Source organism: Pantherophis guttatus, chromosome 3 (genome assembly GCF_059756535.1).
Source record: "Pantherophis guttatus breed Tessera chromosome 3, ASM5975653v1, whole genome shotgun sequence".
Classification (NCBI taxonomy): domain Eukaryota; kingdom Metazoa; phylum Chordata; class Lepidosauria; order Squamata; family Colubridae; genus Pantherophis; species Pantherophis guttatus.
The window spans coordinates 48829327-48854930 of NC_142065.1; the positions used below are offsets into that span (position 1 = coordinate 48829327).

Here is a 25604-nt window from a genome sequence, read left to right on the forward strand (position 1 = left end):
ATAAGACGACCCCCTACTTTTCCTGTTAAAATATAGGGTTTGGGCTATACTCGCCGTATAAGACTACCCCTCTTCCAACGCACACCAAATAAAAATAAAAAAATATCAGATTTGATTTCAATATGGTATTTCGTACCAGGTTTTTTTCCTGTCACCCTGTCCTATCACCCATGCAGCCTTGACGAGATCGGCACAGCTTCCCCTCAATGTTGTCGGCACTCCCGTAGCATCATTGGTCAGCGCCGGCAACTCAGATTTGGCAAGCTGTGCCGATCTCGTCAAGGCTGCATGCCGCTGAATGCTGGACCCAGCTGGTTGCTCAGCGGAGCTTCCCCCACCGTTCGAGGCATCCAGGTGGATATTACCGATGCTCTGACTTCCCCAGCTGACCCCCAGTTATGGCGAGCCCCAGCTGTCCTGGGAAGTCGGAGCGTCGGTAATACCCACCCCCCACTTCCAGCAGCCCCTTCTTCCAAGAATAAATAAATTAAAAGTGGTCACAAAAACCATCCCATCAAAGGATTCCACTATCCAAAATTTCCTTCACTTCCAACATTTTCACGGACAGGGGTGGCTGAAACCCGCTCCCCTTTAATGATTAGGCAGTCCTGAGAAATGTTGCCTCTTGGACAGAAGGATGTAGTTCACGTACGCTGGTGTATACCGTCCCGGGCTCCCTAAATCCGGAGAGAAGCCGCCAGCCGCTGCGTTGTATTTCCCTGGGCTGTTCTTTCCTGGGCTGAAGTATGGAAGGTTTCTGGCAGGGCTGGGGGTGGCTTGGCCCTTGGGGAACCCTTTCAGGGAAGGGCTGGACCACCTTTGCCATTCAGAAGCAGGATAGGCCCGCACAGACTTGCTCCACTCCGAGATCGGTACAGCTTCCCAAATCCGAGTTGCCGGCGCTGACCGATGACGCTACGGGAGTGCCGACAACATTAAGGGGAAGCTGTGCCGATCTCGTCAAGGCTGCATGCCGCTGAATGCTGGACCCAGCTGGTTGCTGAGCAGAGCTTCCCCCGCCATCCCAGGCATCCAGGGGGATATTACCGACGCTCCGACTTCCCCAGACAGGTGGGCCTCGCCATCACTGGGGGTCAGCTGGGGAAGTCGGAGCGTTGGTAATATCCACCTGGATGCCTCGGACGGTGGGGGAAGCTCCGTGTAGCAACCAGCTGGGTCCAGCATTCAGCGGCATGCAGCCTTGACGAGATCGGCACAGCTTTCCCTCAATGTTGTCGGCGCTCCCGTAGCGTCATCGGTCAGTGCCGGCAACTCAGATTCTGGTTAGAAATCTCTAGCAATGACTAGAGATGGTAGTAGCCGCTCTTACCGCTTCCGTCAGTCTGTCAAGGTAGATATCGTAGGCTTATACCCGGCGTATAAGACAACCCCCGACTTTTGAGAAGATTTTCCTGTGTTAAAAAGTCGTCTTATACGCCGGAAAATACGGTACTTATTTTTTTAAAAAAAATACTTAAACAATTAAAGTGTGGCTTTATAATCTCCCTCTCTCTTTCTCATTATGTACTAATGAACACATTAAATAAGATATCTCATCTTTCAAACATGGATCAATCAGAAAGACTAGGGTTGAATTTAGCACAATTTAATATCAAACATTTACAATAAAATGCCTTGAAATTTGTTTTAATGAAAAGGTATTTATTAACAGTGCATTAGTGAATGAATTGATGGTTTCAAATTAATGGGATTTAGTAAATTAAGATTTCAATAGTTCTACTTATGCTTGGATCCAACTCTTTATTTATTAGCATAGTTCCCAAGGTTATCTGTTAAAATGAGCCAATGTTTTATGGAAAGTAAGCCTTGACTTTCTTATTTTTGATAATTATTGAACTCAAAGAGAAACTGAACTTGCTAAGCATTTGTCACAGCAGCTGAAATTGCTAACTTGTCCTCTATTACTTCTGAAACATTTGAGATTTGATTATATACTGAATATATTATGGCTGATTGATAACTTATCACTGATTTTCTTTGCTAGTTTCTTAGCAAAATTTTAATAATCATTCAACTTCTTTTGGTTTTTTTTTTTTTAAATCAAGGGCAAATAGTATTTAAATCTAATTAAAAAATTGCTCTTTTATCCTACCCAACAAAACAAATGTAGATTTTTGGTATGAATAATGATATAGGTAACCAAAAGTAAACAAAAAAAAATCACTAGAGGGCAGCTATTGGGAATATAAAGCTAGGGACACAACATTAATAACTCTGCACATAATTTCTGGATTGTATTGATGAAGACCAGGGGTGAAATCCAGCAGGTTCTGACAGGTTCTGGAGAACCGGTAGCGAAAACTATGAGCAGTTCAGAGAACTGGTAGCAGAAATTTTGAGTAGTTCGGAGAACTGGCAAACACCACCTCTGGCTGGGCCCAGAGTGGAATGGGAATGGAGATTTTGCAATATCCTTCCCCCAGAAGTGGGGAGGGAATGGGGATTTTGCAGTATCCTTCCCCTGGAATGGGGTGGGAATGGAGATTTTGCAGGATCCTTCCCCTGCAGTATCCACGCCCACCAAGCCACACCCACCAAACCACACCCACAGAACTGGTAGTAAAAAAAATTGGATTTCACGACTGATGAAGATCCTGTACTTCATGAAGTGCGTGATTCTGATACTGATGTATTTCCACCTATCAGAGGAAGTGGAGGGTGGGTGTATTTCAATCAATTGTGACAGGACTAAGGATCTATCAAGGTTGGCTAACTGAGGACAAATACAGTCATAATCGTATCTTTTTATGTCAAAATCAAAGCATAAGGCTTTGTGAATGTACTTCTCCTCTTTCACACAGTTCCTTGCTTTAATAGCAAATAGCAAGTTTTGACATGAGTGATTTTCAGTGACAATGTAGATGTGAAAAAAAGGATGGAAGAGTAATACAAACAGGATAAGGAATATATGCTTCTAGCTGATCCTAAAGGGGCTTTTTTGTATCCTGTGCAAAAGAAAGGAAAATCCCTCCAGGATCCCCCTGAAGGAAAAAAGGGATGCTGGAGGAAGGAATGAAGAAGGAAAGAGTAATCTTTCAAGAAAAAGGCCTGTTGGAGTAATTCCTAAAGAAATAAATGGTTCATCCTGCTCTGAAATACTACTGAATTTGAACTGGCATTTCTTATTAACTAATAACAAATGTTTGTGAATATTAAAAAAAAAAATACAGATTCATACCCTTTTTTTAAAATATGATTTTTGTAATTTAGGAAATAAATGAACTTATTAATTAGTTGTTGAACTTACCAAAGATAATGACTACTGCAGCTTCAATCACAACAATACACAAGCACACAACAGATACCCGCTCCCTGCTCCATCCGGGAGCGCGGGAGGATCCCTTGGAAGGCAGGGCAGAGGATTTCGGACAATACCTGTATGACAAAATCGCTCAGATCCTGGGGGGATTTGGACTCTGACTGGGTAGATCAGGGCAGGGTGGCGAGGAATAGTCTTGAGAATGTTACCTGGGAGGAGTTTGATGCTGTGACTCCTGATGATGTGGACAGGATTTTGGGGAGACTTAGTGCGGCCACATGTTTACTGGACCCGTGCCCCTCCTGGTTGGTACTGGCCTCCCGGGAGGTTACACGAGGCTGGCTCCAGGGTGTTATCAACGCTTCGTTGAGTGAGGGTCACTTCCCCGCTGCCTTGAAAGAGGCGGTGGTGAGGCCTCTCCTCAAGAAGCTGTCCCTGGATCCGGCAATATTGTCCAACTATCGTCCTGTCTCCAACCTTCACTTCCTGGCGAAGGTTGTTGAGAGTGTGGTCGCGCGACAGTTTCCGCAATTCTTGGAGGAAACATCCTATCTAGATCCGTTCCAGTCGGGTTTCAGGCCTGGGCACAGCACGGAAACGGCATTGGTCGCGTTGGTTGATGATCTCTGGAGGGCTTGGGACAGGGGTTGCTCCTCTGTTCTGGTCCTGTTAGACCTCTCAGCGGCTTTTGATACCATCGACCATGGTATCATGGTCGATGGTATCACCGGTTGGAAGAGTTGGGGATGGGGGGCACCGTATTACGGTGGTTCTCCTCCTTTCTCTCCAACCGGTCGCAGTTCGTGTTGGCAGGGGGGCAGAGATCGACCTCAAGGCCTCTTATATGTGGAGTGCCTCAGGGGTTGGTCCTCTCGCCCCTCCTGTTCAACATTTATGTGAAGCCGCTGGGTGAGATCATCCGTGGCTTTGGGGTGAGATACCACCAGTACGCTGATGACACCCAGCTGTACATCTCCACCCCTGGCCACCCCAACGATGCCCTTGAAATGATGTCCCAGTGCCTGGAGGCTGTGCGGATCTGGATGGGGAGGAACAGGCTCAGGCTCAACCCTTCCAAGACTGAGTGGCTGTGGCTCCCGGCATCCCGATATAGTCAGTTGACTCCATCACTGACTATTGGGGGCGAGTCGTTGGCCCCCACTGAGAGGGCTCACAATCTGGGAGTCCTCCTGGATACGCAGCTGTCCTTGGAGGAACATCTGACGGCTGTAACCAGGGGGACCTTTTGTCAGGTTCGCCTGATTCGCCAGTTGCGGCCCTTTCTTGATCGGGATTCCCTGTGCACAGTCACACATGCCCTCATCACCTCTCGCCTTGACTACTGCAACGCTCTCTACATGGGGCTCCCCTTGAAGAGCACCCGGAGGCTCCAACTGGTCCAGAATGCAGCGGCGCGGGTAGTGACGGGATCAGCATGGCGCTCCCATGTAACACCGCTCCTGCGCGAGCTGCACTGGCTCCCAGTGGTCTTCCGGGTGCGCTTCAAGGTGTTGGTTATCACCTTTAAAGCGCTCCATGGCATAGGGCCTAGTTATCTTCAAGACCGCCTGCTGCCACCGACGACCTCCCATCGACCCATGCGCTCCCACAGAGAGGGCCTCCTTGGGGTGCCATCAGCCAAACAGTGCAGGCTGGTGACCCCAAGGGGGAGGGCCTTCTCTGTGGGGGCACCTACCCTCTGGAATCAATTGCCTCCAGAGATAAGGAGAATCCAAGACCTCAGTGCCTTCTGCCGTGCCCTTAAAACCTTCCTTTTCCAGCAAGCCGGGCTGGCCTAATTTTTAAAGTGTTTTTAAGTGTTTTGTTTATTGTTTTTATTTAATCGAGCCAAATTTATATATATATATATTTAACTGTATTTTAATATTTGTACTTGATGTTTTTACTTGGCTGTTCACCGCCCTGAGTCCTCAGGGAGAAGGGCAGTATACAAATTCAAAATAAAATAAAATAAATAAAAATACAAACTTAAAGTGAACCGCTCCAAACTCGATTGCAGAAAATATGACTTCAGGAACAGAGTGGTCAATGCCTGGAATGCACTACCTGACTCTGTGGTTTCATCCCAAAACCCCCAAAATTTTAACCTAAGACTGTCTACTGTTGACCTCACCCAGTGGTGGGTTTCAATTTTTTTTACTACCGGTTCTGTGGGTGTGGCTTGGTGGGCGTGGCAGGGGAAGGATACTGTAAAATCTCCATTCCGTCCCCCCTCCAGGGGAAGGTTATTGCAAAATCCCCATTTCCTCCTGATCAGCTGGGACTTGGGAGGCAGAGAATAGATGGGGGTGGGGCCAGTCAGAATTTTTACTACCGGTTCTCCGAACTACTCAAAGTTTTTGCTACCGGTTCTCCAGAAATGGTCAGAACCTGCTGAAACCCACATCTGACCTCACCCCATTCCTAAGGGGCATGCATAAGAGCACCAGTGTGCCTACTGTCCCTATTCTAATGTTTCCTCTATTCGTATCTATTTTATGTATTCAATTTATGCTTATACTTATATATTAATATTAGAATTAGAATTAGAATTTTTTATTGGCCAAGTGCGATTGGACACACAAGGAATTTGTCTTGGTGCACATGCTATCATATAGTGATATATTACTTAGTACATATATTACCTAATATGTTCTTGACACATAAAATAAAATAAATAAAAAATCTCATTCATGAGATAAGATTTTACAAGCTGACAGTGTCCAGATGTGTTAAACAACAGTTCCCATCTTTCCTAATCAGCCATTGGTTGTTAGTTTTCAGAAAAATGAATTGAATAAACATTGCATGCATTCAGAGATTGACGTCACTGGAACATCTTTTCTGTTTTCATTATAGCAGTGATGGGGTTTTTTCCCTATGACACTCCAATTGAACTATTGTTTCTGTCTCTGATATTATATGACTAATCAGATTGACAGACTGGTAACACAGGATATCAAAGATGGATTTAATTTCCATATTACAATTTGTTCTATTTAAAAACGATGTGTTCCTGGATATTCTTGACATGTATTGAATTATTTTCCCAGTAGATCTTTTTGAACAACAGGTATTGTAGAACTGAGAGCGAGGCCATGCTCATAAAGAAAGGTGGTGAGAGAATAATTTCCCCAGAATATGAAAAATGGAAATCATATAATTATATAAATAAACTGACTTTATAAATCTTCCCTGAATGTTTAAGGCTCTCGCTTTTTAATCCTTTCAGAAAGAAATCCAGAGCTAAAAGTCTGTAGAGACTGTCATCCACAGGGCCGGATTTTCCTATAGGCTAACTAGGCTTCAGCCTAGGGCCTCAAGATCAAGAGGGGCCTACATTCAAATTGTTAGCAAAATTAAAATTACACTTTCACTATACATGAAAGGGCCTCATAAGTGGAATAGCCTAGGGCCTCTTTTCATATAAATCCAGCCCTGGTCATCCAGGTCATGATTGTCCCAAAGGTGCTTTTTCAGGAGGCAACTGGACTTCCTTGTTTTTCTTTGAAGACGTTTTGCTTCTCATCCAAGAAGCTCCTTATTTCACAGACAACTGAAATGGGAAAAATGTTTTTATAAAATATATGAAGGACTAGCAGAAAATGTAAATTGGAAACATCTCTGGCACATGGCTCCAGTTAAGAATCTGGGGTTCTTTTACTTTCACAACTGGGAATGGAAGGATGAATCGACACAGTCGTGGTCTGGAATGTCAATTTTCATGCAGGACAGAACCACCATGCAGTTTTCCAAGGTTCAACAAAAAAATTAGCAAGCATAAACTGAGAATTCAAAAATGTAATTCAATCAAAAGTAACCTTGTCCAACCTTACTAGAGCAACTGATCCTTACTAGAGCAACTGGGATTATTCATTCATTTTGCATTATTTCTTAAAACAATGGGAGTAGCTTCCAAGGAGAAATTGATTATAGTTTTTCATTTCGATATATTATCATATATATATATCAGATATTGCTATCAGGTAATGCTTTGTGAAGCCAAATTCTATTAGTCTTTTATTTAACATCAAGGGCAAAAATTCAATTGAACGTAATTCAAACAGAGGAAAGTTAATTCCTATTATCCATAAGAAAAGGTATGTTAGTATTGGCTTAGTATAATAAGATTAAAGAGAGAGATATGGGACACAAGAACAAAGAGATTAAATAGCAGAGAACAGTTGCCTTGGATATAAAAGCGGAGTCACAGCAGCCTAGTTGTTGGCAAAATTTTTGGATTCCCTGAGATAATTCCCCAAGATGCAAAGTATCATGAAGTGGTTGATCCTGGCATTAGTTTGTGTCTACCTGTCAGAAGGTAGACTCAATAGGTGAGTATCTCAGCTAAGACCATACATTAAATGAAAATAGAATTGAAACAATCCAAAGCACATTGCTTTTAGTCAAAAAATGGTGGCAAAATTATGTTTTTATATTTCTATGGCAAGCCTCAGTATTCCTGCTTCTTCGCTTAATCTCTTGTTTGTGTAGTACTTGTTTGATAGGATATTATTGTTTTTAGTAACAAAATTTTAAAAATATGCAGATAGTTGTGATAGTGAAGGATATTCTGACTATCTTTCTTGGTATGTAGAATCATTCTGAAGAAAGGAAAATCCATTCGTGAAAATATGAGAGAGCATGGAGTGTTGGAAGAATTTTTGGAAAAATACCATATTGATCCTGGATTAAAATATCAGTTCAATAAATTCAGTGCTACATATGAACCAATGACCAATTATTTGAACGTAAGTATTTAAACCACAGAAATATGTATTTTCCTCTCCTTCACCTGACTTTGTAACTCTAGCATTTAAGTTTATTATTGGCACATTGTGATAGCTCTTCTCAGAACCAATCAATAGGATGTTATATATGTATAATGAAATATCACTTAATTATTTCATCTTTCCTTTCTCCTATGAACAACTGTAAATGGACTGCTGATGCCTGAATTCAGGAAAGAACATAATCCATTTATTTATTTAAGTCAATTTTTGATGCTACCTGATTATTCAGCAACATATTTTGCAATTATTATTATTTTTTTCTGATTATTATTCAGGAAAAAATAGTTCTCTGTATTTTTAAGTCTCATGTGATTGGGCCCACTGTTTTCTGACAATAATATCTAGATATGCCTGTCTTGTTAAAGAGCAACTTAACGTACTATGTATTTGGGATAGTTTTTTTTACTATGACTGGTGAGCATTCTGAGTTAGGACTACAATTTGTCTTCATTGGTTTACTCCGAATGAATAAAAGACAGCAATCAGGCAAGCAGTCCGTGCATAACTTACTCCCAAAGAAGCGAGGTAGTCTACAACTGGAATAATAAATCCATTTACTTTTGAGTAAGTCACATTGGAGCCAAACACTATGTTTGATAGTAACAAGAAGCATCATATGGTACAGTGTACCAAACCAAATCAAGTTTGGTTTATTTGTTCATTTCATACTCACTAAAACGACAAATAACCCTTCAGATTTTAAAATGTTTTTTTTTCTCTTTTTCATGGAGAATGAGCAAGGTGCAAGTAGAAAAAAAATCCAGTTTCCTAGGGCTGCCAAGATTTGGGCTGCAAAAATCTGAAGATTGTGAGACGGTAGAAAATAGTACACTGTGCCTCTTTGCTGTCATTTTGTAGTCATCTGAATGTTTGTAGCCCTAGAACAGGTTCTTGTAGTCACAGAGATACTTTTGAGGTCCCACTAGATCAGGGGTCTCCAACCTTGGCAACTTTAAGACTTGTGGACTTCAACTCCCAGAGTTCAACTTCAATTCTTGAAGTTGAAGTCCACAAGTCTTAAAGTTGCCAAGGTTGGAGACCCCTGCACTAGATGGCAACATTTCAGAGAAGGGACTGGAGGATGTCTCTCCTATTTGATCTCAAGGACGAGCAGGTAATGTCAGGGAGAGGTAGTTCCCTACTTATTTACCTATTTAGTTACTCCAAAGTTTTTGTGAAACCTGTCTCATAATTATTTTCATTTGACAGTCTTTTTACTTTGGAAAAATAACCATTGGAACTCCACCCCAAGATTTTCTTGTTCTTTTGGATACTGGCTCTGGTATTCTGTGGGTACCTTCTACATATTGCAGATCAGCGGCCTGTGGTGAGTAGTCCACTCCCTTGCTGAAAGTTTTGAATGTATGCTTCTAGAGAAAATATTTACTTTTGTCAAAACCAAATATATTTCCCCCTTATTTTAAACCATTTATACCTGGTCCATTGGTCCCTTTTCTGGGTTGCACACCCCAACTCAGCCTTCCAGTCAGTGAGTGGATCACTGAAGGGAGCAAAGCTGAACATTTGGGCTCTTTTTCCATCATTTTGGGTGCTTTGAGGGGGTTAAACAATTTCACCTGAGTTTGCTCTTACCTGCACCCTTATTATTATTTTTTACAAAATAGAAAATAGTTGGTGCCTACAATACAGTACTGGATTTCCCATTTCATAACTGCGTGTTTCATTTCCCAGGGCAAAAATGACAATCAGTTTATGAGAAAAAGAATCAAAATTCTAAGTGTGTCACTGGGCCAAAATGACCAGAGTCATGATCAGCTCTACATATAAAGGTTTTTCACTGGAAGTGCACTTCTTAATACCTTGTGGGGGGAGGTTATTTTAAAATGCTGAAAGTTGCCATGTTGCCCATAGTTTTGCTTTGATTTGGGTCCACAAAAGAGGACCTCTTGACCTGTACTAATAAGGATGTTTCTTATGCATGTCTTTTTGAAAAATGCCTCTTTCAAACGCTTTCTACCCCCTTGCCATTTCAGTGTAAACAATTAAAATTTTGATGTGGACTTTTCCTACAACATGAGAGAATGAAAAAGTGTGGGCTGGTAGTGAAGTAAAGTACTGACTGTTGTGATTTAAGTATAGAGAAAATGATCTTTCACTACACATAGAACAAAGCTTCTATTCTCTATTTTTTTCTTGTTTTGTTGTAGGAAACCATAAAAAATTTGACCCAAAACAGTCCTCTACTTATCACAGCACTAATCAAACTTATGTCATGAGATATGGATTTGGTAGCTTGAGTATGATATTAGGTTATGATACTGTGCGGGTGAGTGGATTTTAACCAAGTTTTTAGTCCTTAATTCCTTTTCCTTACTACTATGCTATACTGATTAATTCATTAGAATTAGCTCTTACTTATTTACATTTACATGTATAACTGTTTTAGGGGACCAATGCATAAAATAAGCATTAAAATGACCATGTCTAAAGAAAATAAGAAGGGACATGGTGGCTCAGTGGCTAAGACACTGAGCTTGTCGATCAAAAGGTCGGTACTTCAGTAGTTTGAATCCCTAGTGCCACGTAACGGGATGAGCTCCCGTTACTTGTCCCAGCTTCTGCCAACCTAGCAGTTCGAAAGCACGTAAAAAATGCAAGTGGAAAAATAGGGACCACTTTTGGTGGGAAGGTAACAGTGTTCCATGTGCCTTTGGTGTTTAGTCATGCCGGCCACATGACATGGAGACGTCTTTGGACAGCGCTGGCTCTTCGGTTTTGAAACGGAGATGAGCGCCACCCTCTAGAATCGGGAACGACTAGCACATATGTGCGAGGGGAACCTTTACCTTTACCTTAAAGAGAATAAACATAATGGAAGTAAATTGGTATCATAATAAAAGCTACAGAAATAGTGTTCTGATTAAAATAACAGACTAATCTAACACTGAAAGTCCACCATCAGATGAACCTTCACTATTTCTTAAATGGATGCAAGGAAGGGACTAGCAAAGTTTTCAGGGAGAGGGTGCTATTTCAAAAAGTCTGGTCTTGTAGTACTCACCAGCTCTATGTTCTTTGGGGTATAATGTCAATAAAATAAACGAACCTTGAAATCTTGTAAGGATGAATTATGGCAATCAGATATCTGCTACCATTGGTGGTCATAGCTGGCATATTTGCTAAAGAAGATAGAATACATTCGGGACAACGACCCTTAATGAGATTCTTCCACATTTTTATCATATAACCGGGGTATCTCTCATCAGCATCTTCAGGGGAATAAGAAAAAAAAAAGGCAATATAACAGAACTGCAGCAATGTGATCAAAGCCCTGCCCTTTTTGTATTTGTGATCAGCAACAAAAACACAACGTCTTGATTCTTTTATTGCTTCCCATGGACAATACCATTTTCACATATGGATAACCTCAACTTTTAGCAAGCCACCACTGCCCTTGCTAGACAGTGACAAACCATCCCAATGCTATTGCAAAGAAAATGATACGGAAGCAGGGGTGAAATGTAAAATTTGTTACTACCGGTTCTGTGGGCGTGGCTTGGTGGGGGGGGTTAATGTGACTGGGTGGGTGTGGCCAACTTTTTTTTTTTAACTTTTTAAAGCATTTTTTCTATTGCTTTGAAAAGCCTCTGCTGATCAGGCAACTCAGCTGGGAGTTGCCAGAGAATTTTCAAAGCATTTTTTAAAATCACCTCTTCGGCCAAGAGGTTGCAGAAAAAAATGCTTTGAAAAGCCTCTGATGATCCCAGCTGAGCCACACGATCATCAGAGGCTTTTTTTTTTACTTTTAAAAGCATTTTTTCTTCAGAAGATGTTGTAGAAAAAATGCTTTTAAAAGTAAAAAAAAAAGCCTCTGATGATCATGCGGCTCAGCTGGGCATGGTGAGGGTGGGGGGCGCAGGGATTTTTGCTACTGGTTCTCTGAACCACCTGCCACCATCGCTACCGGATCGGGCGATCTGGTCCGAACCGGGAGCATTTTACCCCTATATGGAAGTCACCAGAAATCAAGCTTGACTTGAACAAGATATTATGCTCACCATCCTGTATATCTTTATTATAGAATCGCAGAATCATTATCTTTATTGTTGCAATGCTATGAACTACAAGTGAAATCTATTTTTCAATCTTCTTTCTCAGATCCAGAATATTGCAGTTCAAAACCAACAGTTTGGATTGAGTGTGGAGGAAGCCAACTTCTTCTACTATGCCAACTTTGATGGGATTTTGGGTTTGGCCAATCCTCCTCCAAATCCCGGGGCATCACTCTTGAACCAGATTATGAGTCAAAACCAGATTTCCGAACCCATTTTTAGCTTTTACTTCTCACGGTAAGATTAACCACATTATATTTGTGCCATAGCATGTAAGTATAATTATGGTTTTCTTCCAGAATGAGTTACCTGGAATAAAGCAATTTATTTGTATTCCATGGCTCAATCCCATCATCACAAAAATAATTGAGTTCAACATTCCAGTAATGAATGACATTGAAAGAGAGTAGAAGCATCAGGATAAGAAAGAGGTTTAAAATTATTTTTGAATTAAATCATTGCTGATTTAAAAACTTACCTGTATATACTCATGTATAAGCCGACTTTTGCAGCACATTTTTTATTCTGAAAAAGCCCACCCCCTTGGCTTATACTCGAGTGAGGGTCCCACTTACCTGTTCTCCAGTACAGTGTGGGTGTTCTCCAGTCTCTCCCGCTCATCTGCGGGTGCCTGCAGCTCTGTGGGTGGTCCAATGACTGTTGATATCACCGCTCTTCTTTTCTCCTGCACGCCGGCCGCCTCTGTGTTGTCCATGCCGTACTGGGCAAGAACCTGCAGCCGCTCTTCTTCTCCCGCTCTTCTCCAGGGCTGTGACGTTTATTTACTGTACTCAGTCTGCTATATTTTATTATGATGCCTCAATTAATGTAATTTTATTGGTATCTATTTTTATTTTTGAAATTTACCAGTAGCTGCTGCATTTCCCACCCTAGGCTTATACTCCAGTCAATAAGTTTTCCCAGTTTTTTGTGGTAAAATTAGGTGCCTCGGCTTATATTCGGGTCAGCTTATACTTGAGTATATACGGTATGTTGTTAAGTGCAAGTAACCAGAACAGCTCCAAGGTTTAAGTCAAGAAGTTTGTTTATTGTTGATTCACCAGTTCAACAAAGATTTTACCAAACTCCCCACCTTCCCTTGGGAAAGCCTGATTTAATCCTAAATGTTTAATCTCATACACTTCCTCCCCCCTACAGAGACCAAGGTAGTGTATCTCTTAACTCCTCCTATTGGGACCTCCCTCATTTCAGTTGATTCCACCACATATACTAAGGATTATTTTATTCACAGTATAAGTGTAAGAAGAAGATTTGTACCCCCATTTGTACCTCTAATTATATTCTTATCTCACAGTTGGAATTGTGATAAGTTGAATTTTCACAGCCTTTAAAAACATGGTTCTCAGTGGAGTGAGCAGTTGAGTGAAGGGTGTGTACCTCAATGGGGGAACCGGAGATGGGTGGATATTCAGGAGTAACACACAACAATCTCAGTTTACTTCATTGTTATTTTGTAATTTTATCCCACAACTTTTTTTTTTTTTTTACTTTAGCTTTCTGGCCATATTTTCTGGTGAAAATGATTCTAGGGTTGTTTACTCTATACAAAAAGACCACAAGCAGATGAGAAACTATAGCTAATACTCTTTCTTTTGCCCATTTTTTCTCTTTCTTCTCAGCCAACCAACTGTTCAGTATGGAGGAGAACTGATATTGGGAGGCACGGACCCCCAGTTGTATACTGGGGAAATTACTTGGGCCCCTGTGACTGGAGAGTATTACTGGCAGATCGGTATACAAGAGTAAGTAATATCTTTTCTTCCTGATTTATATCTGATTCCATTTTATTTGAATGAGCTGCTTCTTCACCCTTTATAAATAAATTCCTCTCACCTGTTGGTTAGGTGTATTAGAGTTTTGGCAGAACTGATTAATCCAATACTTATTTTTCTACTTCTAAATATGTTTGTGGGAAGGAAAACAGGCCTTGTTCTGCCTAGGATACAAATTTGGAAAACAGATGGGCATATCACTTCTCACCATCCACCCATCCAGCTAGCTAGCCAGCCAGCCAAATCCTCAATCGGCTAGTACTGTATCTGTCATCATTGGGCGGAGTGCAGATCACTATAAAACATATTGTAAATAGCAATAGCACTTAGACTTATATGCTGCTTTACAGCTCTCTCTAAGGCAGTTTACAGAGTCAGCATGTTGCCAGCAACAATATCATTTTACTGACCTCAAAAGGATAGAAGGTTGAGTCAACCTTGAGCCAGTCAGAATTGAACTGCTGGCAGTTGGCAGAATTAGCTTAATATTGCATTCCATCCTCTGTGCCACCATGGCTCTTACTGTAAAAATAAAACCAACAAACAGTCCATTGAGCAAGTCAGCAGCAACAATAATAGTAACAATATTCATAATATCAAATCATCTTAATAAATCTAATTATATAATTAGATTATAATTATATATAATTATATAGTAGTATTATAGTAATGTTTTATTTCTAAGAATAATAAAATATCTTAAAATAACTTATCAAAAAAGGCTTCATCATAGAAAAGAATGAGATGTAAGTGTCAAGTGAGTCTCTTATTACGGAAATTTGTAACTACTTCCATCACTGTATTCAGAGACCTAGTATTGCAAGCCACAAGTTTAAATAAAAAATAAAGAAAAAGAAAAGAAAAGGTTGCTTTAAATATCAATAATGAATAAATAAAATTGACCATTCCATCAAGAACATGGAACGCCTTATGAGTGTTGGCACACATTTATGAAGAAAATTTGATAAAAGCCCATAAACAATTCAATCCTAAGCATGTTTGGTCAGAAGAAAATGCTACTGAAATTAGCAACTATACCGCTGAACAAATATGTTAAATAACTTAATATGCGGTGGAGTATGAAATCTATCTAGATTAGAAGATACATTCACTCACACATGAAGCTATCTAATATTTGAAGCTTTTTTGTTGTTGTTACATTTGCTGGGAATTGGCTTCCAAAATTTCTAGTAGAGATCTTTCCAAGGATCACTTGCAATATTCATGCCTTCTTCTATAAATACAGCAGAATGTTTAGTGGACATTCTAATTGTAAAATATTGACCAATATTTATGCAATAGGCATGGTCATAACTATGGTGCCAATATTTATGGGTAATCCTCCATGAAGTATGGCATCTGCATTTAAGTGTCCCATCGATTCTTAGGCATATGTAACAGTCTTGATCAGCCTTCCTCAAACTGATGCCTTCCATCGTGGCTTTTGTGGGCTAGCTGGTCAGTAATGGCTGATTAAAGGCTGTATGTAAATTAAGAATACATAGGCTTTTATTTATTTTACCAATTGTAGTCTGTTTTAGTTGTTTGTAATGGTTTTAGTAATATTCTGTGTCCTTATTGTTTCTATAGATTTACTATTGGCAACAAGGCTACTGGTTGGTGCAGTGAAGGCTGCCAGGGCATTGTAGACACGGGAACATTTTTGCTAACTATCCCACAACAATATTTAACGGAGTTCCTTCAGGCTGTGAATGCAGCTAACGATGGTTCAGTAAGTAGAGGAAAGAATCTTTAACAGATTTTGTGATTGTTCAGGGAACTGTTACCATTACGACTAGAGAAATCTATTACGTTTGATTTCATGCAGTTCGTTTTCTTGTTCTTATGCTTGTTTTGGCTGATTTCCACAGTAGAATGTGAACTTGATTTTGTTTTTTAATCTACATGAACATTTATATGCATTTTGGAGTATTTACTCCAAAATAACAGGGGTGTGTGGCTGTTGCATGCTATTCCTTACAATGTACCTTTTTGTGTACACCTGAACATGGTTGAGCTACAACAATATAAAACACAATTTTTAAAATTGCAAAAAAGGAGTTTTGCTAGCGGTTGGTAAATAAGCTCAGAAGTATAAAATTTAAGTCTACTTAAAAAATGCAAAAATAATTATTTTTCCTGTTACTCTAGTGGCCATAAATAATCTGAATATCATTTTATGCACAGTTTAAAGGCATGTTTGACAGACTGAAGAAAAGAGATAAGGGTTTATAGTGCTGCTATAACCTGGCCAACCTCCCTTATTGCCTCAATTTAACCTTCCCTTACATTTGTTCTTTCACAGTATACGGTGGACTGCAACAATATCCAGAATATGCCTACCATTACCTTTTTCATTAATGGTTCCCAGTTCCCACTTCTTCCTTCTGCTTATGTCTTCAATGTAAGTATGCTTTTCTAAATTCTCTGTGCATTGGAAACCACTTCATTTTAAGATGAATTGAAGTTCCATACCTCAATAATAACGTCATGTAGAATTAGCATTAGGCTGATGCTACTTTATTTATAAAGAAAATATGTCCCTTAACTTGGAGCCATCAGATCTGTAATCCTCCTTCTATAATTCAGTCAGAATACTTGCAGATGACATGGTGGCTGCTCTTGAAGAATCAGCTGCATATTATTTTTTTAAAAATCTTTTTATTATGCATTTTCCTTTGTTATACATAAGGTTTCATCCTTAATTATAAATTGCTAACTGCTGCTTCTATTCTCTAACCAAATTAAATAGTACTCCGTTTCCTCTTTATCCTTTATTTTCGTCATTAACCTGTCCATTTTGGCACAGTCTAGTATTTTCTTTAGTACTTTATTACATATAAGAATCAGACACATATTGAAGCATATATAATATGGATTTTGTACCATGTCCTTTCAAGCAAACCATAGAAAATTACAGTCTTATGTAATTGCGTAATAACGTGGAGAGCTTGAGTTAGACAATGTTTTTATGTCATGTAATTTAATCACAATCCAAATCCAGATTCCATTAAAATATGATTGATGTTCCTTCTTTTCTGCAATAAGGGCACAATCTGAAGCAATTTCTTTCTTTTACAGAACGGGGGTCAATGTTCGCTTGCAATTGAGCCAACATATATACGTTCCCCAACTGGGCAACCTCTATGGATCCTGGGTGATGTCTTCCTTAAAGAGTATTATTCTATTTTTGACATGGGAAACAACAGGGTTGGTTTGGCGCCATCAGCCTAAATGAATTCTAAATTTCTTTCTGGATAAATGGAGCTGATTTTTGGATTCCAACAAAATATTTCAAATTAAATTTATACAGCAAATTGTATGTTTCTCAACTGACATCCAATCTTAGCTCCTTTACATGAGGTTTGTTCACTTAAGATCCATTGCTACAAAGAAATAAATTCTAACATGCCAAACTGGTGTTTGTAATATTCATTCTTTAACAATGTATATATTTTGGATTTCCTCCCACAATATACACTGTTTTTTGTCCACAATGAAATTCATCCTTTTCTCAATTGTTTTTTGTGGTAAGAAAAAAAAAAAGGGGGGGGGGAAAGCTGGTTCAAAATATGGGAGAAATGAAAATGGAAAATAATACATATTAACTGCAAAATGTCAAAATTGAGATAAAGCATTTTGGTAATAAAAGTTTTTTCAAGAAGCAGTTTTACCAGGAGGAAACATGTTTTGCAATACTGCCACCTAATGGACTTTGGCCCATTCATTGGATCAGAAGTTTGAATTTATTTCAGATAAGAACCTTTTCTTCCGTGTCCCAAAGGTGCTTTTTCAAAAGGCAACTGGACTTTGTTTTTCTTTGAAGACATTTCACTTTTCATCCAAGAAGCTTCTTCAGTTGTGACTGAATGGCAGAGGATGGAAGGATTTATACTCCTTGTAACCATCCAGTCGTTAGAACTCCTTCTGAGATTGTTGAGGCAACTTGAAGGTTTATTTGTGCCCTCAGGATCACCTGAATAGTGCAAATGAACCTTAGGGCAGAATTGGGCAGAATGGGACAACTCGCCACATGGGATAGCTTGCTAGGAGACAATTCCACAATTCCATTTACTTATTTAAAATAATTTAAAAAGTTATTTAATTTTTTGTCATTCACATTTTACTTGGTCCCTTCTTTGGCACCCTTTAATTATTCTATCGGACATTTTCTTCGATATTAGTGTAACTCTTTGTTCCGTGGCAAGTTGTTCTGTGGTGAGTTGGCATGGCAAGTTGTCTCAAGGTGAATTGGCCGCAGCAAGTTGGCTGTCGTGAGATGGCCATGGTGAATTGGTCCTGGTGAGTTGGCTGTGGCGAGTTGTTATAGACCAGTGATGGCTAACCTTTTTGCCATTGTGTGCCGAAAGCAGGGGTTGCGCGGGGGTGGTTGTGTCGCGCGCATGCCCACACCCATAATTCAATGTGCCCCACCCTCGCACATACATGTGTGACTCCCCCACGCTCCCCCCGCTTTTGGCACGCAATGGCACGATGGGCCTGGTAGGTCCGTTTTTTGCCCTCCTCAGGCTCCAGAGGCTTTCTTGGGGGGTGGGACCAGAAGTCGGGAAACGGTCTGTTTCCAGCCCCCAGAGGGCATCCGAGGAGATGGGGAATGCTGTTTTCACCCTCCCCAAGCTCCTAAAAAACCTCTGTAGCCTGGGGAGAGTGAAAAATGGGCCTTCCCTACCCCCCTGGAGACCCTCCGGAGACCGGAAATGGCCTGTTTCCCGACTTCTGGTGGGCCCAGAAGGCCTGAAACTCAGTTGGCCAGCGTGCACATGCATGCCAGAGCTGAGCTACGGCAAAGCTCATGTGCCCACTCATATGGCTCCACGTGCCACCTGTGGCACATGTGCCATAGGTTCGCCATAATGGTTATAGACCCTTCTTGAACTGCTGAAAGGATTGTGTTGTAAACAGGAGATAGGTGGTGTCATATTTCTCCTTCCCTGTAGAGAGGACTGTTCAGTCTTAATGTAGATGGTCTCTTTGATCCCTCTTTCAAACCAGTAGTCTCTCTGTCCAGAATGTGGACTATGCTGTCTTCAAAAGAATGCCCTTTGTCTTTCAAATGCAGGTGGACTGCTGAATCTTGTCTTGATGGTTTTGTTCCAGGGGTGAAATGCTCCCGGTTCGGACCGGCTCGGGCGAGTAGGTAGCGATGGCAGCGGGCAGTTCGGAGAACCAGTAGCAAAAATCCCTGCCCCCGCCCCCCAGGCCCAGCTGAGCCTGATGAGAGTTAAAAAACCCTTGTCAGAGGGTTTTTTAAAAACCCTCTGATGATCAGGCAACTGATCGTCAGAGCCTTTTGAAAGCATTTTTTACATCGTTTTACATGTAAAAATGGTTTTAAAAGTAAAAAAAAAATTGCCCACGCCCACCCAGTCACATTACCCCCCCCCCCAAGCCATACCCACAAAACTGGTAGTAACAAATTTTAGATTTCAGCACTGGTTTGTTCTCCTGTGTTGTGCCATGTGTTTTGTGAAGTGATTGTTTTGTTTCTCCAATGTTAAGATTACAGATCTGTACATTGTTTCACTGCATTGTAATGCATGTCTCACTGCATTGTAATTTATAATGCATATATAAGTGATATACAGTATAAGACTAAATGTTATTGCTATTGCTACCCTATATATCTTATAGCTTGTTCAAAAGAGGTGCCACTTAATCTAATAGGACAGAAACAAAAGTAGAAAGGGTTTTTTTTTAAATAAAGAGGCATACTTCTTGAATATTTGCAATTGATTACCTTATTTTGGTAATATTTCCTGCATCCTTTAATTGATATTACTTATTCTCAGTTCTGTTTTTTTCTTATTAGCTTATTTAAGTTGTTCCAGTCTGGTTTTCAGTTTGAGCCTGACACCTCCCTTGTATATTTCTGTATGTTATTAAACAATGCTTGCAAAGTACGGCAGGCATGGCAAATTTCCAACAGTTGCTGAGAAGGATGTATCTGTCATTTGCAAATAGTCATAACTATATGACTATTTGACATATAAGACATAACTTATGAAATTTGTGGAAGGCAGTAATCTTTTTGAGCTTCTCTACTATTTCCTGCAAAAAAACCAAACAAACCCTAAAAAACCTTCAAAACCCCTAACTTTGCATCCACAAAGTTTATAATACTATTATTGAGGGTTAGCAATGTATACAACTGTGAATTGAATTTCTCGAAGTATTAAAATCCATATGCTTCTTTATCTGAAATAGGTATGTCACACTGTGTTTTAACAATAAAAAGTGCAATCAGATCAACAACTAGAAATGGTGCTTTTTTCTCTCAGCTCCTAAAGAAGAATGATTTAATATCATAAGCCATGTTGCCTTCTTGAGTAGGGTGAAAGCTCTTTAATCTAACCCATCCCTAGGCATTTTGAATGTGCTATATATAGTTGCAGTTTTCTTAGAAGTTTATTTTCGTCTCTCTTCATAAATATATTTTTATAGTCATTAGTCACTTCTTTTCCCCCTTCTCACATAAATGTTTGGAGAGTAGAAAGTTCAAAATTGATTTAATTTGAAACTGGTTAAGTTAATTGTTCTTTGCTGTATTGAAAAGAGTAATATGCACATTTGTTGTTCTGTATAAGTAAATTGTATGTATTATGTGATATTGAGCAAAGATGCTTCTTGAAGTCAATAATCATTAATTCTTGAACAAGCACAACAGTTTGTATCCCGAAGCAAGAGGTTATAGGGTCATAAAAAATAAATTATCCAAACATATGTTGAAATCATCTCAGCCAAGACTGCAAGATCCCCAAAATTCCTCAGTGATCTTGCTGTTTCATCTTTTAGAGGGAAAAAAAAAACCTGATCAGTTTCTTGAAGAAACTCTTAAAGAGGAGACAAGAGAATTAACTATAACTAGGCCTGCTTCTAATCAATGGGGAGAGCTTGTTGAAGTATCAGAAAGAATGGGAATTTTTTGATGACATGATCATATCATGTTGGAGTTCAAGATAGCATAGAAAAAGAGAAAGTATAAACCTGAATTGAATAGATAAAATAGATATGAATAGAGGAAACATTAGGACAGGGACGGTAGGCACATTTGTGCTCTTATGCACGCCCCTTACAGACCTCTTAAGAATGGGGTGAGGTCAACAGTAGACAGTCTAAGGTTAAAGTTATGGGGGTTTGGGGAAGTAACCACAGAGTCAGGTAATGCATTCCAGGCATTGATCACTCTGTTACTGAAGTCCTAAATTGTCTAATCCCAAGATTAGGAGCTTGGTAGCATAAGGTATTCTATTGTTATCGATGTTGGATAGTTTGAAATTTTCGGTCTCGCAGTCACAATTCAGTGATGCTATTTTGCTCCACTTATAGAAGATAGTCAGCACATCTTCAATGGCCAGGATGAATTCAGTTCAGTAATGTCCATCTCGCATGGGGCTGGTCAAATCCAGCTGTTTTTTTCAAGATGCAAGCCAAACTTTGACATTGTGTGGGGGCAATTTTCTATTCAATGCTGTTTCCACATATTGTGTATGTCAAATCATCTTCTACAAGTACTTTAGCAATAGAATTAGCGGGATATTTGAATCTCAACCTGTTTCGCTCCAGGCTGGGTACATCGCTCAGTATTAGCAGCTGGGAGTTGTCAATAATCTTCAGGTATTCTTGGAAGAGGCCATTTTTTTGTATTACTTCTGGGGGTGGTATATGGTTTAGAATAGGCAGCCAGTATGTGGGAGTAGTTCGGATCGTCCCACTAACAATCCTCATTGACTCATGCAAGTGTGTATCAATCCTGTTTGTGTACAGGCTGGGGCCCAATACTTTGCTGCTGAACAAATACTGGGGCCCAATACTTTGCTGCTGAACAAATCAAGCTGAATGCAGATACCTGTAGCGCGTCCAGTGCCGAACTCCAACTAGTGCCATTCAATTTGTGCAGGATGTTATTTATACTTCTCAATTTGGCAGCATACAAATTTAATGAACAAACACACAAACTTCGGGAACCTTTGTGAATGCAACAGGAACTTTCAACCGAGACAAAAGTTTCAAGAGATATTTATAGAATACAGGCAGTGGCTATAATTTTCAAGTAATTCACATCCTTGTCAGGTTATAAATGCTAAAGCAGAAAAAGGAAATGTTGCTCAAAGTTGGAAGAAATAAAAAGGGTTTTTTTTGTTAGGCTAATAGAAAAGGGAATTAAAAATGCAAGAGTTAAGCCTGTCTTTAAAAATTTAGACTGCTCAAGATATGATCAAATGCCAAATGAAAGCAAGATGCTTGAGGCAGTACCAATATCTTCAATTCTGGCATTCTTGTTGGATTTTGATTATTTTACTCTGTTCTATTCTGTTTTAGACCCGGTTTGTGGATGCAAATTGCATAGGCCACCTTGGGGATGACTGTCATTGGCATATTCAGCTTTCTTATATTGACTTCTGATATCATTTGCTATGACATTTTGTAGAGGCTTCTATGGGTTGAATTTAGGGAACAAGATCAATATTGTACTTAGTTTGTGTGTGTGTGTGTGTGTGTGTGTGTGTGTGTGTGTGTGTGTGTGTGTGCAGTGAGAGAGTTTATTTTAAAATGGCCCTGGAATTTTATATGTTTGAGAAGGAAACTACTCAACTCCTTGTTGAAGCCATATTGGTGGTTCATGACACACCCCTACTGAATAGATAATTACCAATATGGTTTCAGGTTAAGGTGACCAGACGTCCCGCTTTTGGCGGGACAGTCCCGATTTTTAGCAATTTGTCCCGCGGCGTTTTGAAAAAGTCCCAATTTTTGGAAAGAATGCAGGACAGTGGTGGGTTGCTCCCGGCTGCCTCCTGAGTCCCAGCTGATGGCTAGAGGGAAAAAAACTGTTTAAACTCTTGCCGCGGGGCTTCAAGGGGCTGCCCTACAGCTGATCAGTGTTAAAAGAAAACAAATGAGTAGACCGATGCCTGCAAAAATAGAAAAAACAGCCCCTTACAGCTTCCGCATAGGTTAATTAGCACAAGTTGATTAGCTCGGCTTCCTGACTCTCAGCTAATTTGCTCTCAGCTGTTTTGTTCAGGGCTCCATTCTGTTGCTAGCTGCAAAGAGTTCCTGGAGCAGATTTTTCCCCCCCTAGCTATGCTGAAAAAGTGAAAGCGAAAGTAAAGTAGGGTCTTTGCTGCAACATGACAAAATGAGGCAGAGAGAGATTTCTTTTTCTTTTTCCTCACCGAAAAAGGGAGGTGCAAAACTGAAAACAATGGGAAATTTAGGGCAAAAGAAGAGGTTCAAGATTTTAAAATACAAAAGAAAAAAAGCTCCATTTAACTAGGGAATTGTAATAATTGAGATACTATTAATTGTATATTGTGTTGAAAGCAGAAATGTTTAAGTTGTGGTTTGGAGGAATATATGGGGGAAATTATTTGGTTTATTATTATTGGTAAATATAATTAATTGATTTGTAAGAAATTGGATGGCATGGAAATAATTGGAATATTCATGTTCATATTGATTAATATACAAAAAAGATAGTTATATAACTAATTGATTTATATTAAAATGTTGAATTTGTATTAAACAACTGTATTACATAATTACATAATTAACCAATGTGAGGATGGATATAAAAATAGATGACAATGGGAAGGGGTATAATATAGAATAGAAGGGAAAAATTGAATTTGATTAAGATTAGAGATGAGGATGAAGGGTAATATTGGTTTTTTAAAAAAATAGATGAGGAATAAATATGGCAAAAAGGAAATATAGAAATTGTAAATTTAATTGAAATGACTAAACACTGTTTAAATTTGTGAACCAGCCAAATATTCTGTTCAAAGAAAATACATTGTATGTTTGTATGTGTGTTTCTAATTATTGCTATTTATTCATATTTGTTCTCTTTTATTCTTTAAAGTTTAACAATTCATTCTTTATCTTAATATCTTTATATTTGTTTGGTGTTGGCTTTCTTCCCTTTCATCTTTTTTATTGTATAGCAATCTTTCTCCTCAAACCTACCACCTCTCTCTTTTCTTTCCTTCTTACTTTCTCTTCCCCCCACCCTCTTCTTCTCCTCCCTACTTCCTCTTCCTTTCTCCTTCTCCTCCTCTCTTCCTCCCTCTTACCCACACTTCTACTCTAATTTCCCTTCCCTTCCTTCATCCCTCTCTATTGCTGTATCCTTTTATGCATATGGACTACTCAGAGGGCTGAAAAAGTTATTTTTCATTGGTCCTCGCACTTTTGACCAGTCCTTGAACTTATGACTGTCCTCACATTTTACGTTTTTTGCCCTATCTTATCACCATGGTGAAGAGAAGCAGTTGTGAAATGAGTGACATGGTTGTTAAGAATGCTGCACGGGCATAAATGTGAGGATGGTCATAAGTGTGAGGACCAGTCAAAAGTGCGAGGACCTGTCAGAAATGACTTTTTTCAGCCCTATGAGTAGTCCCTATACACATAGCCATGGCCACCCGGTCACATGACCTCCAAGCCACGCCCACCCAGTCACATGACCTCCAAGCCACGCCCACAAAATAAGCCACGCCCATAATGGTGTCCCACTTTACCAATGTTAAAATTTGGTCACCTTAGTTATTCATGACTTTTCAGGAGGCTCCACTGACTACAAGAGCAGTAGGATTTCAGACCAGCTAAAAACATAGCATGGAAAAAGTGCAGAACTTGTCATTCAAGAAACATCAGGACAGAAATCAGGAAAAGATTTCAAATTCAAATTAGCCTTTCTTGCTTTAGTGCACATTAACAACCATCTTTTTATTCAAAAAAAAGCCTCAGATGCAGAACTTTGACATTTCAGCATTTTAAGGAGCAAATTTAATATTTTGACATTTGGATTTTAAACATATTCACATTTAAATGGGATTTTTTAGTTCAATGGCCCATCCAGTTGGGCCCACAACTCCAAGATACAGTGGAAATTGTGGAAATGTGGAAATTGCATGCACTTTCTTTCTTTCCCTCCCATTTGAGCCTTTCCCCCAGTTCTGCAGGGCAGAACTGCCAATAAATAACAACCTTGACCCAGCTACAAATAGAAGGAGAGGCAAACAGAGAAGTTCAGAAGCAAAAGAAAAAAAAAAAGAAAGAAAAGGGGGCAGAAGGAACTGACCTCCAGAGAAAGTAGTGGGGAAAAGAACTACTTCAAAAGGAGGAAGATCGCCACCTGATGGCCATTAAATGTAACAACAGAGAAGAAAAAATAGAATCCCAGAGAGAGAGATAAGAAAAAGAACATGATGTGTAAGAAGAAATCACTGATGTATACTAGATAACAATAGAGAACTATGTTGTAAAGTGTAGATACAGTTCCTCAAAGTGGTCAATATTAACTCCCAATGGCTTAGTGAGACTATCTTATTATTTGTAGCGCTATTATTTAAAGTAATATTTATTACATTATTTAATTATGGGAACACTATCCCAAAACTACCCCATACAATCAAAGACCTTAATAAAGTGGATTCCAATTCACAGAAGGAAGTTTACAGTATGCACATTGCAGCAAATATGACAGTATGTTTTCACAGATGTCTAAATGAAATATATGGCAATTGGACAGGTATCTTCTAGCAGTTTCTAAAACTTGTGCATTAAAGTTAGAAGTATTTAAAATACTTAAATACCGTATTTTACGGTGTATAAGATGACCGGGCGTATAAGACGACCC

The 25604-nt window shown here is 39.5% G+C and overlaps 1 protein-coding gene across 2 annotated transcripts; it reads left to right on the forward strand.

Annotated features, from left to right (window-relative positions):
* The first annotated feature begins 2606 nt into the window (after positions 1-2606).
* On the forward strand, positions 2607-17347 carry LOC132710569 (pepsin B-like). Of its 2 annotated transcripts, none has more exons than XM_087888789.1 (9): positions 2607-2683; positions 7878-8031; positions 9283-9400; positions 10242-10360; positions 12193-12383; positions 13787-13909; positions 15530-15671; positions 16245-16343; positions 17021-17347. In XM_087888789.1, the coding sequence occupies exons 1-9, from the start codon at positions 2607-2609 to the stop codon at positions 17171-17173; spliced, it is 1176 nt and encodes a 391-aa protein (XP_087744915.1). In that variant the 3' UTR covers positions 17174-17347. The 2 variants fall into 2 exon arrangements, with proteins under 2 accessions (XP_087744915.1, XP_087744916.1); XM_087888790.1 differs by lacking the exon at positions 2607-2683 and adding an exon at positions 7413-7614.
* The last annotated feature ends 8257 nt before the right edge of the window (positions 17348-25604 follow it).

Coding starts and splice junctions, on each gene's coding strand:
- LOC132710569 (XM_087888789.1), top strand. CDS start 2,607: ATGAAGATCCTGTACTTCATGAAGTGCGTGATTCTGATACTGATGTAT. Junction 9,401..10,241: donor TTGCAGATCAGCGGCCTGTG/GTGAGTAGTCCA, acceptor GTTTTGTTGTAG/GAAACCATAAAAAATTTGAC. Junction 10,361..12,192: donor TAGGTTATGATACTGTGCGG/GTGAGTGGATTT, acceptor CTTCTTTCTCAG/ATCCAGAATATTGCAGTTCA.